This window comes from Coenobita brevimanus, chromosome 95, assembly GCF_032717465.1.
Source record: "Coenobita brevimanus isolate Jiangsu-jjx chromosome 95, ASM3271746v2, whole genome shotgun sequence".
NCBI lineage: Eukaryota > Metazoa > Arthropoda > Malacostraca > Decapoda > Coenobitidae > Coenobita > Coenobita brevimanus.
The window spans coordinates 811878-832765 of record NC_137048.1 but is presented as its reverse complement, the minus strand read 5'-3'; the positions used below and the strand labels follow the sequence as shown (position 1 = coordinate 832765).

General features: G+C 45.1%; 1 protein-coding gene across 1 annotated transcript; it reads right to left on the bottom strand.

Moving 5' to 3' along the window:
* Positions 1 to 14857: 14857 nt before the first annotated feature.
* Positions 14858 to 15295, bottom strand: LOC145413168 (uncharacterized). The gene has a single exon (XM_080282894.1). The coding sequence runs from the start codon at positions 15293 to 15295 to the stop codon at positions 14858 to 14860; it is 438 nt and encodes a 145-aa protein (XP_080139020.1).
* Between the last annotated feature and the right edge of the window lie 5593 nt (positions 15296 to 20888).

Here is a 20888-nt window from a genome sequence, read left to right as displayed (position 1 = left end):
ACACATCTCTACAAACCCACTATACACACCTCTACAAACGCACTATACACACCTCCACAAACCCACTATACACACCTCCACAAACCCACTATACACACCTCCACAAACCCACTATACACACCTCTACAAACCCACACACCGTAACAATGGTTCTTCTGTTCAGCTGCTGTGTTGTTAAAGGTGTCAGTGTATTCTTATATTAAAAGTTTATCTGTATGTTTTTGCTTTAACTCAACTGGATGAAGCATTTTAGTGTATGAATATGTTTTTATTTTTTCCACTTGTTTTAATTGAGAAACACATTGAGGTGCTTTGGCCATATGGAGAGGATGGAGAGGGAGAGACTAACGAGGAGAGTGTATGTGAGTGAGGTGGTGGGGGGGAGAAGGAGGGAGATACCAAGGATGAAATGGAGGGATGGAGTTGAGAGGTATATGAGAGAGGGTGTGTGTGAGCTGGGAGCAGGGCAGTGAAATGGCGGGGAACAGGGCGACATGGAGGCAATTTGTTTGTGGACACCCCTTACGGGATTGAGGCGTCTGGCAATAGAGAGATAGATGGATAGTTTTAATCTTAGGTAGGATATCCATTTGTCGTAGTATATTTTTAGATATTTTAGACGCAAAGTTTGATAAAAGACTTAAATATTTTGACTATAGCTAAAGTATATTATTATTTTAGGTCTGATGCTGCAGTGGGATATTACCAAGCGTCATCATTATATATATATATATATATATATATATATATATATATATATATATATATATATATATATATATATATATATATATACTCTCCTCCCAAGTGTTAAAGCTGGAGCCTCGTAAAGCAAGCCTGGCGAAGATAAATGTGACACTCCAAATATCGGTGCCCAAGACGGTGAAAACGAAGGTAGCAGTTGTTTCCGAAGACCAACAGTCGGTAAAGTGGCCAGTGTGACAACCTGTATAGGCCGGAAGGGATTTATTGTTCTCTCTCTCTCTCTCTCTCTCTCTCTCTCTCTCTCTCTCTCTCTCTCTCTCTCTCTCTCTCTCTCACACACACACACACACACACACACACACACACACACACTACTAATATCTTGCTTCAGTGGTTAGTATGTTATGTTGTGAGTCATTTATTTCGGTGTGTGTGTGTGTGTGTGTATACTGCCACTACCACAACCACCAGTCCACCACCACCACCACCACCACCATTACCGACGTGGGTGAGGTAGGGGTCGCTGCATCAGTAGTGCGGGTGAGTGGTGAGTGCATCTTCATCACTGGATTAATTTTGAAAAAAAAAAAAAAAAGCTAATGTATCTTTCAGACAGCGATAGATATTTTAGCTGCTTCCTTCTGGCTATCAACAGAAGACTTGACTATCAGCAAAAATATCCTTAATCCTAGACTTATTATACTGGAAAAATGTAGCTGTTTTAAAATCAAGATGGTTCGAGCGGCCGGATGAACACTCAAGCAGTTGACTTGGCTGCGTGCGGGAGTGTTCCGGTGATTTCGTGTCTTGGCGTTCGTTTGCCGGATTTTCGTGCGTGAATTCGCTACGGAGAGCCAAGAGGAGCTCGTGTGTTCCTTAGAGGAAGAGTTTGAGGACTGCTAGAAGGGTGGGAACACGGTGAATAAGGTAAGTGCATGGAATATTTGACGTAAAGCAGTGGTGAGTCTGAGTCCCATCCACACCCACACTAGCCATCTCATCCTACTGATCATTTGCGACGCCTGGCAATTACACTCATAAACACTGGATCGGGAGGTGGGATGGTGCTTCAGTTCAGCGTCACTTCATCATGTCTGCATCAACATTTCCCACGCATTTCCCTTTGCCATAGTTCAGCATCATACGTGTCCACTATTGTATGAGCCAGACCACTGTTTCTTGGGTGTGATTTTTTTGTTTCTCGTCCAAAATTTTCATTGATTTTTTAATTCTTGCTTCATCCTGTTTCATGAGCAGTCCTGTATATTATTTAGGGTGCATTTTTGTTTCTTTTTACCTTCTCTAATCATGAGGAATATTGATAATACTGGGAGTTAATATCAGTTGCTGAATATTAATGAACACTTAGTAACATGTGTGAGGTTTGGCGCAGATGGGATGCGGTACATAACCATCCTTCTCTCACCCTCGCATCCCTCCCTCATCCCTCTCAATCTCTCATCGCCCTTCTCTCCTTCCTACCCCCCCTTCCCCTCCCTCACCATCCCCCTCTCATCCCCCCCACAGCCTTCCTTCCTTTCCTTTCCCTCCCTCATCACCCCCTTTTCCATCTCTCCTCCTGTCCTCAGGGGAGCGCGGTAGCTCGGTGGTAGGGTGTCGGGCTCGTAATCGTGAGGTTGCGAGTTCGCGCCCCGCCCGGTGGCTGCCGTGCTGGGAGGGTTAGCGCTCTCCTGTAACCCTAGCAGGGCTATATGATCTGATGAGGTCTAGCTCGAGGATTAATCCATCCTCCTGTCCTCCTCTTCTTTCCACCCTCCTCTCTCGCTCTCCCTCCTCTTCCTCGCTCACTTATTTCCTCTCCCTTCCCTCCTTCTTCTTCTACCTCTTCGTACCATCTTTCTCACCTCCTCTCCCTCTCTTTTTCTTCTCTCTGTCTTCTTCTCATCTATCCCTCCTCTCTTCTTCTCCCCCTCCTTCCTCCTCCTCTCCTCTCCGTTTGCCTCATTCCCTCACTACCATCGTCTCTCCCCCTCCCTCCATCCCCCTCACCATCTCTCCATTCCCCCTCCCCTCCCCGAATCAGTCTGCCGCCGGTTCTTTCCCATCACCTCTTGTCGTACCTAGAACTGAAATAGGGACCTACACCGTAAGCTTGACGGTTGCGAGTGATAGTGTAGGGGAAAACTGGAACTTAGAACAAACTGAATGTCTAGCTGAATGGCCCTCGTGTGGTTGATAGGCGTTATTCTCAGCCTTCTTCCTCATGTAACACTGTTACGATACGAAGCAGCTCGACTCTTGGTTCAGAGGCTTCGAAACCATTCCATGTTGTAGCGGAGATTATTATTATTATTATTATTATTATTTTTATTATTTTATTATTATTATTATTATTATTATTATTATTATTATTATTGTTATTATAACCGTATTATTATTATTTTTTTCTTATTATTATTATGTGGTAGGTGGGGGCGCTCACCATCCACTCACTCGATGTAGTGCTGCTGTCGGGTGTCTGCCCTTTCCTCTCCTCCATCCTTCTTTCCTTCCATCCTCTTCTGTCTTTCTTTCCGTCATTCTTTCCTTTTCCTTCTGCCTACGGGTGACTTTACATTCCCTCTTCTGTCTTTCCTTCATTCTTTCCTCTTCCTTCTGCCTGTGGGTGACTTTACACTGAGTGACAAGCCGAATGGTTTCCTGTACACCAGGAAACCAGTTACTACGCTGGGTGGTAACCATATAACCAAATTTTGGTGCCTGGTGGGTATGTGGGTAATTAAGGTGCTCCAATCGGATTGAGCCGGTGAAGGTTTATATCCAAGGGATGGTTGGGGTTGATTGCTCATGTAATGCCACTCAGGGATGAGTGAGGCTGGTCACTCTCATCTTAAATGTCAGGACCAACTGCTTAGCCCCGGGCTCCTACGCTCCTCATGGGGCAATGTAGGATTGGATGATGGATGGATGATGAGAAATTATTATTTTTTTTGTTATTATTATTATTATTATTATTATTATTATTGTTGTTTCGTACAAAGAGGGTAGAAGGGTTGCAAGAAGATGAAAAAAGGCAGAATATGAGAGAAGTGGAGTAAATGGGTAAATATAATTTGGGGCAGATGAGGGAGGTGGAAGGTGTGTGCAAGATATTCACAGTAGATATCTGTGCAAGGAACAGCATGGTGGAATGAAGAGGTGAGACAGGCTGTGGCACAAAAGAAGAATGCATATAATGAATGGATGAGAAATAGGGGCGTGGAAGAAGTTGAGAGGCGGAAGAGAGAGGTGAAAAGATTAGTAAGAGAGAGTAAGAAGACAATGGATGAGGAATTTGGAAGGAATTCATGTGGAAAGTGGAGGGAATATAAGAAGATGTTCTGGAATGAGTTAAGGAGAGTTAGACAGGGTGATAAAAAAAAAGTAGTAAGGGAGTGAAAGATAAAAATAGTAGATTGCTAGTGGAGAAGGGAGAAAAAGTGAGCAGATGGAGAGAACACTTTAATGAATTGTTGAACATAGAGAATGAAAGTAATGCGAGTATAAGTGGCTGGGGAATGGCTGGGAGAAGGAGGGAGGTGAGAAGAGAGGAAGAAATCAGTAGGATGGAAGCAGTGGAAACAATGAAGAAAGTCATAATGGGGAAAGCCCCAGGAATTGATGGAGTGTATGGTGAAATGCTGAAGCATGGGGGAGAGATAGTAGTAGAATGGATGTGGAAGATGTGCAGATTAGTCTGAGAGGAAGGTAGAGTCCCGGAGAATTGGAAGTAAGGTATAATTATTCCCCTATACAAAGGAAAAGGGGAAAAAGATGTGTGTAGTAATCATAGGGACATTTGTCTATCCACCCTGTCATATGCTTTCTCCAAATCCATGAAGGATACTTATTGACAGAGTTAGGGAAAAAACAGAGGAATTAGTTGGAGAAGAACAGGGAGGCTCTAGGAAGGGAAGAGGTTGTGTAGATCAGATATTCATTCATAGATCTTTAGTGGAAAAGTTTCTAGAGAAGGGAAAGAAGTTGTATGCGGCCTTCATGGATTTGGAGAAAGCATATGACAGGGTGGATAGACAAGGACTGTGGAAAGTATTAAGAATATATGGAGTAGATGGGAAGTTGCTGAAGGCTGTGAAGAGGGTGCTAAGGCTGCAGTGCGTGTGGATAGTGTACTGAATGAGTTTTTTCTGTTTGAAGGTTGGGTTGAAACAGGGATGTGTCATGTCTCTATGGGTGTTCAGTCTGTATATGGATGGGGTTATGAAAGAGATACAAGGTAGGGCAGTGGATGATAGAGCGGCCCTAATGAGAGAGGGTAGTGTTTGGAAACTCCCTGTGCTGTTGTTTGCAGATGATACTGTGTTGTTGAGTGAAGACGAAGGGGAGCTGCAAGGCTTGGTGGGTGAGTTTGGGAGACTGTGTAAGAAACGGAACCTAAGAGTGAATGTAGGGAAGAGTAAAGTTGTGGTCTTCGAGAGAAATGAAGTCACTGAATGCACAGTGAGGTTAGTTGATGAGGAAATGGAAAATGTGATTGTGTTCAAGTACCTGGGTAGTGTGATGAGTAAGGATGGAAGTTTAGAGGATGAATTGCTTGAAAGGGTACATTAGGTAAGAAGAGTTGCTGGTTCTTTGAAAGCAATGATAAGGAAAAGGGATGTGAGCATGAAGGTAAAAAAGTTGCTGCATGACAGTATTGTGATACCAACTCTAACTTATGGAAGTGAAGCTTGGACCATGTTGGAAAGATGCATGTCAAGAGCGAGAGCAGTGGAAATGAGTTATCTGAGAGGAGCCTGTGGAGTTACATGGAGAGACAAACTGACAAATGAGGAAGTGAAAGGGCGTTGTGGTGTGGATGTGGATGTAATAGAAAGCGTTTGGAGAAACTCGCTGAGGTGGTTTGGCCATGTGGAGAGGATGGAGAGTGAGAGACTAATGAGGAGAATGTATATATGTGAGTGAGGTGGAGGAGTTGGAGGGAGGGGGGGGGACCAAGGTTAAGATGGAGGGATGGAGTGGAGAGGTATATGAGAGAAGGGGGTGTGAGCTGGGAGGAGGGCAGCGAAATGGCGGGGGGCAGGGCGACATGGAGGCAATTTGTTTGTGGCCACCCATTACAGGTTTGAGGCGTCTGGCTGTAGAGAGATAAGTATTATTATTATTATTATTATTATTATTATTATTATTATTTCTATTACTATTCTTATTACTATTCTTATTCCTATTCTTCTTCTTCTTCTTCTTATTATTATTATTATTATTATTATTAGTATCATCATCATTTTTATTATTGTCATTATTTTTATTATTGTTACTTTTTACAGGAAGCAAAGGACAAAGGCGTGTTGGGAATCTTGCCGTACTTCTTTGCTACACCAAAAATAAATAAATAAATAAATAAGCAAATAAGAAAATAAGAAAACAGATAAACTTAGTCGCCAAAGAAATTCTTTGTTTCTTTGTAAATCTTCAATCAGGGGAACGAATCTTGCTCCCAAACAAGTCTTCCCCCAAACCACGACAGAGGGTCGTACTGTAGGTGACTTGGAAGACTTCGTAATGCTTCCTCCTTAGCGACTTATCCTGTACAATTTATCTCACTAGCGCTTGTCCGCAAAAAGTTACTGGACAGACTAATAGCCTTTCCATTAGAAAATGTTGGCAAATACCATTATCTGTCTTTATATGCCGTTACTGATCCCACACTGACCAGTTCTGACCAAAATGTTGAAAAAATTTACTCATATTTTCGAATGTCGCCTTTTCCGCGACCATTTCTCGCCGTCGCGTCGCGCCTGATCACCAAAATTTTGGTTTGATATTTTTCTAACACTCTCTGGACTTATCCCGACCTAATGCACAAAGAATTAGGTCGATATCTATTACCGTTCTTCTGAAAGACACACACACACACACACACACACACACACACACACACACACACACACACACACACACACACACACACACACAGCCTGACTTTATTACATAGAGCATCGTCTTGTGTGCTAGCGGTATTGAGGCAAACTTTGTTAATATTACAACGCATGCAACAGAATCACAAGGTGTAATATGCAAAATAAATCGCTAAGGAATTGGTGTTATGGAGCTTCCTCTGTCACCTAGAATACGGCTCATGGGTGCTTGCTGGTGTGTGTGTGTGTGTGTGTGTGTGTGTGTGTGTGTGTGTGTGTGTGTGTGTGTGTGTGTGTGTGTGTGTGTGTGTGTGTGTGTGTGTGTGTGTGTGTGTGTCTGTGTGTGTGTCTGTGTGTGTGTGATTTTTTGCTTGTCATTTTGCTTGCGTAGTTGCATGTCCATCCTTGGCTGTGTGTGGATGTGCCTAACTCTTATGTGTCTGTTTGCGTGGTCTTTTGCGCGTGCTTGTGTGTGAGTCCTATGCTTGTGCGTGCATTGATGTTTATGTTGTGTGTGTCCGTTCATGCCCGTTTGCGTGCATTCTCATAGGTCATTGCGTGTTTGCTGACTTTTTTGCGTGCTTCATGACCTTCCTGTGTGTATTTCTGTGTTTGTGCGTGCGTGCGTGTTCGTGTGTGTTTTTGAGTCTGTTTCCGTGTGTTTTTTATTTTGCACGTGGCTTGTGTATGTGTGTGAGTCTTTGTTTTTATTGTTTTGTGATTGTTTGTAAGTGAGATTTTGTGTATGTTTGTTCCTGTGTGTGTGTGTGTGTGTGTGTGTGTGTGTGTGTGTGTGTGTATGTATATGTATATGTATGTATGTGTGTGTGTGTGTGTGTGTGTGTGTGTGTGTGTGTGTGTGTTTGTGTGCGTCCTTGCTTGTGCTTGCGTGTGTTTGTGCGTCCTTGCATGTGCTTTGCGTGTGTAATTGCGTGTTGTTTGGTGTCGTGTTTTACTGAGTTTTTGCTTGTTTCTCACTGCATGTGTGTTCTTGCTTGAGTTTTTATGTGTGATTGCGTGTGTTTGCGTTTTTGTGTTAATGTACTGCTTGCGTGAGATTCTGTGCTGAATTGCGTGTGCATGCTTCTTTCCCTTTGCGTGTGTGTGCTTGCGTGTAAGTCTGTATTTGACGCTGTATGTGTTTTGGTTATTGTCCGCGTTTCTCTGCTTGTTTGTGTGGTTCCTTGCTTGTGTGTGGTTCCTTGCTGATGTGTGGTTCCTTGCTTGTTTGCTCGGTTTCTTGCTTGTGCCTGGCGTGAAATACTGTACCTTTGCAACATAACAAAGGGAGTGCACTGCAAGGCTGTATATCTGCAGCACCCGCTGCCACGCCAATATATAGCCAACCAATACCTTACCTCTCTCTCTCTCTCTCTCTCTCTCTCTCTCTCTCTCTCTCTCTCTCACTGAATGTACCACTGCCTTCTATCCTATTTCACTCTCTGTCAGTGAGAGAGAGAGAGAGAGAGAGAGACAGACAGACAGACAGAGAGAGTTTGTACGGAATGGGAGTCTTATTGCCAGTGTGTGTGTGTGTGTGTGTGTGTGTGTGTGTGTGTGTGTGTGTGTGTGTGTGTGTGTGTGTGTGTGTGTGGAGCCTAGTTATGTATGTTGCTGTGTGCTTAGGATGTGTGGAAGAAGCAAGAATAAAACAGGCTGATAGATAAACAGATAGATTGATAGACGTTGATAGATAGAGAAAAATGAGTTAGGTAAGGGACTGATAAGGATTACACACACACACACACACACACACACACACACACACACACACACACACACACACACACACACACACACACACACACACACACACCGCGCGAAGGAGAGATATTGGCCAGAAAAATAGGCGAAAGACTCTGAAGGGACGGGGAGGTTGGAGAGGCGAGGAACAGTGGAGGGAGAAGGGAGTGGAGAGGGGAGGATGGGGAGAGGGAGGGGAGGGGAGCGAGGGATAGGGAGAGGGAGGGAAGGGGAGTGAAGGGTGGGAAGAGGCAGGGGAGGGGAGAGGAGAGGAGAGGAGGGAAGTGAAGGATGGGGAGAGGAGAGAAGGGGAGAGGAGGGTAGGGGACAGTGGCAGAGCAGAGTAGCAAAGGAAGAAAAACATAACCCGAGCCATTTGTCCCGTAACGCGTTTATCTGTCTGCCTAAACCACTTCCACTGATGGCATTTACTGTTTATGGTGCGTGTGTGAGGAAAACAGTACTACAACAGTAGCAGGCTCTCCCACACCCACCACTTCCACCGTTACACAGGTCTGGTTGGCCAAGGAAAAAGAAAAATACAATGGTGAAAAGTCAGGTGTCGATTTTTTTAGACAAAGAAAATGGTTTATCATCGCTAGAATTAAGGATAAAAGTAGGTCTTGGGTCTGCAAGGGTTGAAAATGGTAATCACTCCTATATTTTCCCATGTAAAGTGTACAGATTGGAGACTAAATTACAGTATTACAGCGTGGCAAGTAACACATTAAGGCGTCATGCATGGGTGTAAAGGAAACAGCTTAGTCTGTCTGTCAATTTATTGCTAGACGCCTTAATCCCGCAAGGGGTGGCAACAAACAAATCGCCTTCATGTTGCCCTGTCCCCCGCCATTTCACTGCCCTGCTTCCAGCTCACACCCCTCCTCTCTCATATACCTCGCCACTCCATCCCTCCATCTCATCCTCGGCCTCCCCCTCCCTCTCCCCCCTGCACCTCACTCACATACACTCTCCTTGTCAATCTCTCACTCTCCATCCTCTCCACATGGCCAAACCACCTCAGTGTGTTTCTTCTAACGCTTCCTATTGCAGTAATATACCCACCAATGAGTAAATTACAATGAACAGGCAATCAAGTAAGTTATGAATGAATTTAAAGGTCCAGTGTAGTAAATTTAAATGGCCCTCTGTCACTGAGTTTTAAATGGAAGCAACGTAGTGTAAATTTAAATCCCCATCCATGAATGAACTCAGACGTAAACAAACTACTGAATGAAAGAATTTATTTTGCCTTTTCCACAGACATCCCTATGTAGCCTAGTATGACCGCGGGAAAAAAACGTAAATTCATAATCGTACAATATCGAAAGCATACGAGAATAAGAGAAAAAAATGGATAACAGAAGAATGGCAACACCGTAGTCTCATGACGTCACGCCCCTGTGTTGCCATATGGTTGAGAATATCATGTTTATTTAAAGTTTCTGAATTTAAGAATAATGAATGTTAGAATATATTAGCAGTTGTGTGTGTGTGTGTGTGTGTGTGTGTGTGTGTGTGTGAGAGAGAGAGAGAGAGAGAGAGAGAGAGAGAGAGAGAGAGAGAGAGAGGAAGTGAAAGAAATATGTGTAATGGCTGCGGAAGAAGAGAAATGCGAGTCCATTCATGTCTTTGTGGTGGTAATGATGATGATGATGATGATGATGGTTGTAATAGTAATGTTGTGATAGTTTTATTGGTTGTGGTAGTGGTGGTAGGTGTGGTAATTATGGTAGTTGTAGGTGTGGTAGTTGTTGTTGTAGTATTGATAACTGTGGTGCGGCAGTTGTTGTGGTAGGTGAGATGGTGGGTGGTTGTTGTGGTAGGTGAGATGGTGGGTGGTTCTTGTGGTAGGTGAGATGGTGGGTGGTTGTTGTGGTAGGTGAGATGGTAGGTGGTTGTTGTGGTAGGTGAGATGGTAGGTGGTTGTTGTGGTAGGTGAGATGGTAGGTGGTTGTTGTGATAGGTGAGATGGTAGGTGGTAGATGAGATGTGTTAGTTGCCTATGAGTGTGAATTGTAGTGCAAGTAATTTCACCTCACATATTCTCTCTCTCTTCTCTTCCTCTCTCTTGCCCTTCCCTCCCTCCCTCCCTCCCTCCCTCCATGCCTGCCTGCCTTTTTCGTTCTCCTTTTCCCTTCCTCTCACCTTGTCATTTTTTCTCTGCCCTCTTGCCTACCTACCTACCACCCTGCTTACTTACCATCCTTCCTGCCTACCACCCTGTCTACCTACCATCCTTCCTGCATACCACCCTGCCTACCTACTACCCTGCCTGCCTACCATCCTGCCTGCCTACCATCCAGCCTGCTACCATCCTGCCTGCCTATCATCCTTCCTGCCTACCACCCTGCCTTTCTACCACCCTGCCTACCTACCACCCTGCCTACCTACCACCCTGCCTGGCTACCACCCTGCCTACCTACCACTCTGCCTACCTACTCTGCCTACCTACCTGCCACCCTGCCTTCCTGAGCTATTATCTCTGTTAATATACCTTCCTGTCAGTCTCTAATGCTTTCACACGCACCCGTATTTTCAGTCTCCTCCTCCTCCTGCTCCTGCTCCTCCTCCTCCTCCTCCTCCATTTTCTTTGTGCTTCCTTTCATTTTTCTTTTTCTGCCCTGCCTACCTCTCTCTCTCTCTCTCTCAGCGTGTGATTTAAGTCGAATTAAGGCAGTGCAAGAAATGAGTTATGGAGAGAGAGAGAGAGAGAGAGAGAGGATGACTGATTGTTAAAAATGGAGATGAAGAGTAATGATGCTAAAGAATTATGGCTGCTCAGGTCTCGTCTCGATCATTTTCATCATCATCACCATCATTACCAGTATCATCATCATCATCATCATTATCATCATCATCACCGTCATCATTATCATCATCATCATCATCATCTCTTTGCACTGTTAATTAGTGTAAGGAAACGCGTAAGGTGTAGCATTGTAGGTATCCCAACTCCTTTTCCTTAGCGACTTATTGTGTGAAGTAAACAGCCCTCTAATAAATTTCAAGATATAGGCCTAACAAAATCAGTCATTAAAGTCTACGGTCTCGGTCAGCCGTGTTTCATGATACCAGAGAATGCATACCTCCCGAGATGACAGCGGCCTTATATTTATGATTTACTTCCACATCCGGATCCGTACCCAGCTCAGACTCTTATCAACTGTCCCTTGACCCACTGCCCACCCATCCGCCAGACTTCACTAAAATCCAATAACAACTTTCTGAGATATTACGGCACGTTCACAGACGGACACGAGTGACTACAGTACCTTCTTGCAGCTTCGTAGGCGGAGGTAATCAGTAACATATAAGAAGCTCCTCAGTTGTAACTTGTAGAGTAAATTACCAAGGAAAAGGTGCTACGGAATTTCGAAGGCCACCGTGACGTTATCCCTACGAATCTCTACCTTGTGTGAGGCTACTGGAAACGACAGGTGTGCCAGACTGAGGTGGGAGCCAGGTAATGTGGGTATACTCTCTCTCTCTCTCTCTCTCTCTCTCTCTCTCTCTCTCATCCGACGGAACCGGGCCACTTTGACAACTCTAATACTGTTTTGTGGTTACATGAAGATCAGTGAACCTGCCGGGTGAGATAGGAATGAGTCTCCTTGGTTACTAGTCAAATTAACCCTCCAGTCTAAGTACACCTGACCATCAGCTTAATTAAAAGGTGTAAAAATACTCTCACCACAACTGCTTTGGGGTAACAAGGGAGTAACATTAATACGATGCTAGTCACGAAGAAGTGCTATAAAACCAATGTAGATCCGTAGTATTGTATTATCCTGCCCAATTCCGTCTCTTCATCTTCAATACTGAGTTGTAGCAATAGATTAACACTAGAATATGATGCTAGTCACGAAGAAGTGCTATAAAATCAACGTAGAGCCGTAGTGCTGTATTATCCTACCAAATTCCGTCTCTCCATCTTCAATACTGAGTTGTAGCAATAGATTAACACTAGAATATGATGCTAGTCACGAAGAAGTGCCAGGGGAAGAATGAAAGGAGTATTGTTAGTGTGAGTGAGTGGTGTTAATACTGACTTACGAAGAGATAGTTTGTATTTATACGTTTTTTTTTTTAATTTTTTTTACTTATTTCTTTTTTTAGTTGTGGTTTATCTTTTTTTCTTTTTCAGTATTTATGTTCCTATAAATGGCGGCCGATGTTATGTAGGAAATGGTGAGTGAAGAGGAACATGACACACACGAGAGAGAGAGAGAGAGAGAGAGAGAGTAATATGTTTACTGGCTGGGGAAGGAGAAAAATGAGAGTCCATTCAGTTCTTTGTAGTGATAATGATGATGACGACAGTTGTAGTAATAGGGGTATTTGTACTGGATGTGGTAGGTGTGGTAAATGTGGTAGTTGTGGTAGGTGTGGTGGGAGTGACAGTTGTGGTAGGAGTGGCAACTTTGGTAAGTGGTAGTTGTGGTGGTTGTGGTAGTTGTGGCGGTTTTAGTAGGTGTGGTAACTGTGACAGGAGTGGGGATTGTGGTCGATGTGGTGGATGTACGGTAACTGGTTAGTGTTTTAACTGTGGTAGCTGTGGTTCGTGAGGTAGCCGTGGTAGTTGTGGTTGGTGTAATACATGTGGTAGTTGTGGAAATTGTGGTGGTTGTGGTAGGTGTGGTCATTGTAAAAGGTGCAGTATGTGTGGTAGTTGTAGTGGTAAAATGAGATGTGTTTGTTGTTTGAGGTTGTAATGATTGTAATGTTATTATATTTCTCTCTCTCTCTCTCTCTCTCTCTCTCTCTCTCTCTCTCTCTCTCTCTCTCTCTCTCTCTCTCTCTCTTCTGTACATGTCTCTTCCAACCCTCTTCCGTCACCCCCTCCCTACCTTCCTCTCTCCCTCTCATCCTCTCCCCCTCTCTCTGTCGTCTTCCTTCCTTGCTGTGCTCCTTCCCTCATCCTCGCACTCCACCTCCCCCTCCACCCACCTCCTTCGCTGTCCCAATTGGTAAAGGACAGAGGACATTGGAAGTAGACGGTGGTGTGGTGAGGTTTGGTTACTTGATTGCGCACACCCTGCAAACCCAGTGGCCTTCAGAGGGGCTCGAACCCACCCCCGAGCGTGTCCTCCATATGTGGAGCCAACACTAAACCGACCCAGTCATGGAGGGGTCCCTGCCCCCATGTCTGTCTGCCCCTCTCCCTCCCCTTCCTCTTGCCTCTCATCTTCTCCCTTCTTCTTCGCCTCTCTGCCTACCTCCGTCTACTGCCTCCCTGTCCTTCTGCCTCCCTCTTCTTGTCTCTCTAAGCCTCAGTGTTTTCCTGGTTCTCCATCTTCTTCACGTTGCTTACCTACCACCCTGCCTGCCTGCTACCCTTCCTGCCTACCTGCCTATCACCCTTCCTGTCGGCCTGCATACCTTCCTGCTTGCATTCTTACCTTCCTGCCTATCACCCTGCCTGCCTGCTTACCTTCCTGCCTACCTGCCTACCATTCTGCCTGTCTGCCTGCATATCTTTCTCCCTGCCTCATACCTTCCTATCTGCCTGCCTAACTTCCATCCTACCTGCCTACCCTTCTGCTGCCTGCTTACCTGTCTGCCTTATGCTTACCTATCCACCTAAATACCTGTCTATCTACCCTCGTGCCTGCCGACCTACCTATATCTCTGCCTGCGTCCTTCTGCCTACCACCGTGTCCTCCTGCCTCTTCAAATATTCTCTCTCTCTCTCTCTCTCTCTCTCTCTCTCTCTCTCTTTGGGGGGCGCGGTAGCACAGTGGTAGCGCGCTGAGCTTGTGATCAGGAGGTCGCAAGTTCGAGCCTCGCCCAGGCTACCGTTGCCGGGAGGGGTAGCTCCCTCCTGTAACCCCAGCGGGGCTATATGGCCTTAGTTGCCTAGCTCGGGGAATTCATTTCTCCATTTCTCTCTCTCTCTCTCTCTCTCTCTCTCTCTCTCTCTCTCTCTCTCTCCCTGCTAACAGTTAGTTTCGTGTTAATGGGTTCTTCCTGTCACTCACTCCTGTCTCTTCTTTCACTCATTGTCTGTCTCCTCCTCTTCCTGTTCCTACTCCTTCTGTCTTCCTTTTTCTTCTTCCTCTTCTTCTTCCTCCTCTTCTTCCTCTTCTTCTTCCTCCTTCTCTTCTTCTTCCTCCTCTTCTTCTTCTTCTTCTTCCTCCTCTTCTTCTTCTTCCTCCTCCTCTTCTTCTTCCTCCTCTTCTTCTTCTTCTTCTTCCTCCTCCTCTTCTTCTTCCTTCTCCTCCACTTCTTCTTCTTCTTTTTCTTCTTCTTCTTCTCTCTCTCTCTCTCTCTTTTTTTTTACTTTATTCAGATTTATGTACATGTGTTGTAGACATGGTTCCAAAAACTTCAGTAATGATACTGAGAGTTATCTTTAGCTAATGATATTATGAAAGTATATATTTGATTTATAATTAGTGATTAGTTAAATAATACAGTATTTAGATAACTGTGGATAATATGTATTTTGTTTACTATTATAAGTGCTGTATATAATAGGAAGAGCTAAGGTATACTTAGATATTACTATCTATATATACACAGATATATTATATTGCTTGATTTTGGAGCCATTGGTTGATGTGAAGCTTGAACTGGTGCAGGGTAGTTGACTGGTGAATGTCTGTCAGGCGCACCATGCAGTTCCAGAGGCGACTGAAGTGGGGCAGGAATGACCTGAGGTATTGTTCCGTCCTGGCAAAGGGGACAGTCACTTGGTGTTCCATGTTGTGGGATTCCCGTGTGTCGTATGCAGGCACACGGGTTGGAGGCAGACGGAGTGCTGCCAAATGGGGACACTGCTGCTTGTGTATTTTGTACATTACACAGAGGCCACCCACGTTTCGTCGAGTCTGTAGTGGCTGGAGAACAGTTCTCGGATGTTGTGACTTCAGTTGGATTAACCTTACTGCTCGATTCTGAACTTTGTCCAGCGGCCTGAGATAAGAGGGTGGACAGGATGACCAGGTCAGTGGGGCGTACTCCATAAGACTGCCAACTTGTGCCTTATATAGTATTTCTATTCCCCGATCGTCGAGCAGATTGGCTATTCGCCGAATGCAGCCTAATTTCCAGGCAGCATTTTTTGCTAGGCGTTTGATATGGCTTGTGAATGTAAGGCTGCTGTTGAATTCCACCCCCTGCCCTTGTGCCTGCCTGCCCCTCTCCCTCTCCTTTTCCTATCCTCTTATCCTCTTTCTTCTCAGCCTACCACCCTGCCTTCCTGCCTCACTGAATATTACTTCCTTGTTACTAACTCTTGTCACTCACACTCATCCACTCACTCCCTTATGGTCTTCACTTCCTTCTCCTCCTCCTCCTCCTCCTCCTCCTCCTCCTCCTTCTCCATTATTCATCTTCCTTCCTCTCATTTTTCTCTTTCTGCCCTGCCTAACTCTCTCTCTCTCTCTCTCTCTCTCTCTCTCTCTCTCTCTCTCTCTCTCTCTCTCTCTCTCTCTCTCTCTCCGTGCCCTTATGCCTGCCTGCCCCTCTCCCTCTCCTTTTCCCATCCTCTTATCCTCTTTCTTCTCAGCCTGCCACCCTGTCTGCCTGACTGTCTACTCCCCTGCCTAACTTCCCCTCTGTCTGTCTGCCTCAACTGTTACTAACTTTGTTACTAACTCATCCTGTTACTCACACTCATTCACTCACTCCCTTATGTCTTCAATCTCCTCCTCCTCCTCCTCCTCCTCCTCCTCCTTTTCCTCCTCCTCCTCCTCCTTTTCCTCCTCCTCCTCCTCCTCTTCTTCCTCCTCCTTCTCCTCCATTATTCATCTTCCTCTCATTTTTCACTTTCTGCCCTGCCTAACTCTCTCTCTCTCTCTCTCTCTCTCTCTCTCTCTCTCTCTCTCTCTCTCTCTCTCTCTTTCTCAGCGTGTGATTTAAGTTGAATTAAGGCAGTGCAAGAAATGAGTTTTGGAGAGAGAGAGAGAGAGAGAGAGAGAGAGAGAGGAGGGTGAGAAATGTCTAATGGCTGTAGGAGAAGAGCAATGAGAGTCCATCTAGGTCTTTGTGACGGTGATGATGATGATGATGATGATGATGGCAGTTGTGGTATTACGAGTAGTTGTATTGGCTGTGGTAGTTGTGGTTGGTGTGGAAATTGTGGTTGGTGTAGTAATTGTGGTAGATGTGGTTGGTGTGGTAGGTGTGGTAATTGTGGTTGGTGTGGTAATTGTTGTTGGTGTGGTAGTTGTGGTTGGTGTAGTAATTGTGGTAGGTATGGTAATTGTGGTAGGTGTGGTAAGTGTTGTCAGTGTGGTTGTTGTGGTTGGTGTGGTAATTGTGGTTGGTGTGGTAGTTCTGGTTGGTGTGGTAATTGTGGTTGGTGTGGTAATTGTGGTTGGTGTGGTAATTGTGGCAGGTGTTGTAATTGTGGTAGGTGTGGTAATTGTGGTAGGTGTGGTAATTGTGGTTGGTGTAGTAATTGTGGTTGGTGTGGTAATTGTGGTAGGTGTGGTAATTGTGGTAGTTGTGGTTGGTGTGGTAATTGTGATAGGTGTGGTAATTGTGGTAGGTGTGGTAGTTGTGGTTGGTGTGGTAATTGTGGTAGGTGTGGTAATTGTGGTAGGTGTGGTAATTGTGGTAGGTGTGGTAATTGTGGTAGGTGTGGTAGTTGTGGTTGGTGTGGTAATTGTGGTAGGTGTGGTAATTGTGGTAGGTGTGGTAGTTGTGGTTGGTGTGGTAATTGTGATAGGTGTGGTAATTGTGGTAGGTGTGGTAGTTGTGGTTGGTGTGGTAATTGTGGTAGGTGTGGTAATTGTGGTAGGTGTGGTAGTTGTGGTTGGTGTGGTAATTGTGATAGGTGTGGTAATTGTGGTAATGTGGTAGGTGTGGTAATTGTGGTAATGTGGTAGGTGTGGTAATTGTGGTTGGTGTGGTAATTGTGGTTGGTGTGGTAATTGTGGTAGGTGTGGTAATTGTGGTAGGTGTGGTAATTGTGGTAGGTGTGGTAATTGTGGTTGGTGTAGTAATTGTGGTTGATGTGGTAAGTGTGGTGGTTGCTGTGGTGGATGTGATGTCATTGTCTGGGGTTGTAACTAATCTGTCTTCTGTGAGGAGGAACTTCACTTGTACTCTGTCTGTCTGTCTCTCTCTCTCTGTTTTTGTCATTTCAGTTTTATTCACATTCATCAACCTTTCTTTCTGTCTGTTTGTCTGTCTATCAATGTATCTATCTATCCATCTGTCTATCTATCTGTCTATCTATATCTTTCTGTCTGTCTGTCTGTCTGTCTGTCTTTCTTTCTTTCTGTCGATCAGTTTATCTGTCTGTCTTTCTATCTATCTTTCTCTTTTTGTCTGTTTTTATATATGTCTCTATCTCGTTATGTCCGTCTATCTACATCTCTATCTATCTATCGGTCTGTCCCTCTTTATGTGTGTGTGTGTGTCTGTCTGTCTGTATATCTACGTATCTCGCCGCGTGATTAAAGTGAGTGCAAGAAATGAAATATGGGGAGGGAGAGAGAGAGAGAGAGAGAGAGAGAGAGAGAGAGAGAGAGAGAGAAATAACTAGAACAATTTTCATCTGCTTTGAACCAGACATGGTGGATGGGTCGAGGGTCAGAGGTCAAGGTCACACAGCAAGGTCAGCATTAAGTTTTTCTCCGATTTAGGCCAGACGTGGTGGAAAGGTTGAGGGTAATGCAAGGATAGAGTGTCGACTTTGATATCAGTCAGAAGCCAAATATTCGGCCCTTTGACCTGTTGTGGGCGCGGGTCATGCACACACTGACCTCTCCTCGCCGTTCATGTGCCGTGTTTATCTATCTGTTTATCTGTCTATAGCAAAACGCCTTAATTCTGTAAGAGGTTGCCACAAACAAATCGCCTCCATGTCACCCTGTCCTCTGCCACTTCACTGCCCTCCCCCTCCAACTTACATCCCCCTCTCTCATATACCTCTCTGCTCCAGCCCTCCATCTCATCCTCGGCCTCCCCTTCACTCCCTCCCCCTCCACCTCACCCACATACACTCTCCTAGTTAGTCTCTCACTCTCCATCCCCGCAACTTACACTCCCCTCTCTCATATACCTCCCTACTCCGTCCATCTCATCCTCGGTCTGCCCCTCCCTCTCCCCCTATTCGTCTATCTATCTATCTATAGCCCGACGCCCTAATCCCGCAAAGGGTGGCCGCAGACAAAACGCCTCCAAGTCGCTCTGTCACCCACCATTTGACTACCCTCCCCCCAACTCACCCCCCCCTCCCTCATATACCTCTCAACTCCATCCCTCCACCTCATCCTCGGTCTACCTCTCCCTCTCCCTCCCTCCACCTCACCTACATACACCCTCTTAGTTAGTCTTTCATTCTCCATTCTCTTCACATGTCCAAACCACCTCAGTGTATTTCTCCTAATCCTTTCAACCACATCCACATCCACCCCACAGCGTTCCTTCACTTCTTCATTCGTCAACCTGTCCCTCCACGTCACTCCACATGCTCCTCTCAAGTAACTCATTTCCACTGCTCTCACTCCTGACTTGTTTCCCTCTTGCAAGGTCCATGCCTCGCTTCCATACGTCAGGGTAGGGATCACAATACTATCATGCAGTGACTTCTTAACTTCCATACCCACCTCCCTATTTCTCATCACTGCTTTCAGTGTAACAACGACCTTCCTTCCCTGCTGTACCCTTTCATGCACTTCATCCCCCAAAGTTCCATCCTTACTCATCACACTACCCAGGTACTTGAATGCACTCACATTCTCCATATCCTCACCATCCAACCTCACAGCACACTCTGTGACTTCATTCCTCTCAAACACCATAACTTTACTTTTGTTTACATTAACTTTCAGCTTCCTCCTCCTACACACTGTCCCAAATTCATTCACCAAACCTTGCAACTCCCATTCATCTTCACTCAAAAGTACTGTATCATCAGCAAACAGCAACACCAGAAGCTTCCAAATCTCACCCTCATTCATTAGAGCCACCCCCACATCCACTGCCCTACCTTGCACCTCCTTTACAACCCCATCCATGTATATATTAAACAGCCATGGAGACATCACACAACCTTGTTTCAGTCCCACATTGATATCAAAGAACTCACTCAGCTCACCATCCACTCGCACCGTAACCCTAGCTCCCTCGTACATACTCTTCACAGCACTCAGCAATTTCCCCTCCACTCCATATATTCTTAATACCTTCCACATACCTTGCCTATCTATTCTGTCATAAGCTTTCTCCAAGTCCATGAAGGCAGCATACACTTTCCTTCCCTTCTCTAGATACTTCTCCACTAAACATCTTAGAACAAATATCTGATCTACACACCCTTTTCCCTTCCTAAATCCCCCTTGTTCTTCTCCAACTAGCTCCTCTGTCATATGCCTAACCCTATCAATGAGTATTCTACCATATATTTTACCAGTCACACTAAGTAGGCAAATACCCCTATGGTTACCACATACTTCTCTCTCCTTTTCCTTTGTATAAAGGAACAATTATACCTGATTTCCAGTCCTCTGGAACCCTTCCCTCTTCTCAAGCCAATCTACACAACTTCCATATCCACTCCACAACAATCTCACCCCCATACCTAAGCATTTCACCACACACTTCATCAATTCCTGGGGCCTTTCCCAACTTAATATTCTTCATCTCTTCCACTACTTCCGCCCTACTGATCTCTTCCTCCCTCCTCTCATCTCTTCTTCTCCCAGCCATTCCCCAACCCCTTATACTCGCACTGCTCTCACTCTCCACATTCAACAAATCCTCAAAGTGCTCCTTCCATCTCCTCAATTTCTCTCTCTTCTCCACCAACAATCTATTATTCCTATCTTTCACTCCCCTACTATTTCCCCTTTCACACTGCCTTACTTTCTTTACCTCCTTCCAAAACAATTTCTTACTCTCCCTCCATTTCACACTAAGATTCCTCCCAAACTCCTCATCCACTTTCTTTTTACTCTCCTTCACCAGTCTCTTAACTTCCCTTCTCCTGCTCACATATACCTCTCTCTTCTCTCTTTCATCTTCTCTCCTACCTCTACTCGCTAACCATTCACTATATGCCTTCTTCTTTTGTTCCACAGCTCGTTTCACCTCATCATTCCACCATGCTGTCCCTTGCACACCCTTGCATCTCCTCCTCACTCCACAAACCGCCTCACACGCTGCGCCTATCTCTTCCGTGAATATCTTACATACGTCTTCCACCCCTTCCATCTGCTCTAGCTCATACCTTCCCAGTCTTTCTTCCACTATGCTCTTATACTCTGTCATTTTCTCACTATCTTGCAATTTCTCCACTCTTCTCACAGGAGTTGCTTCCTCCTGTCTTCCCCTTCGTCTCCTCAACCACTTTCTTTGCAGCTCTACCTTGGCCATCACTAAGTGATAGTCCGAGACTCCATTCCCCCACCCTCTCCACACTCTTGCATCCAACACTTGTCTTCTCATTCGCTCATCCACACACACGTAGTCTATCATTGCCTTTCGTTCAACAAGTTCACCATCCATCCTCCTCATTACTCTCCATGTATACCGGTGGATCATCTTATGCCAAAAGTAGGTGTTGGCTATTGCCAACCCCTTACAAGCACAGATGTCCACCAA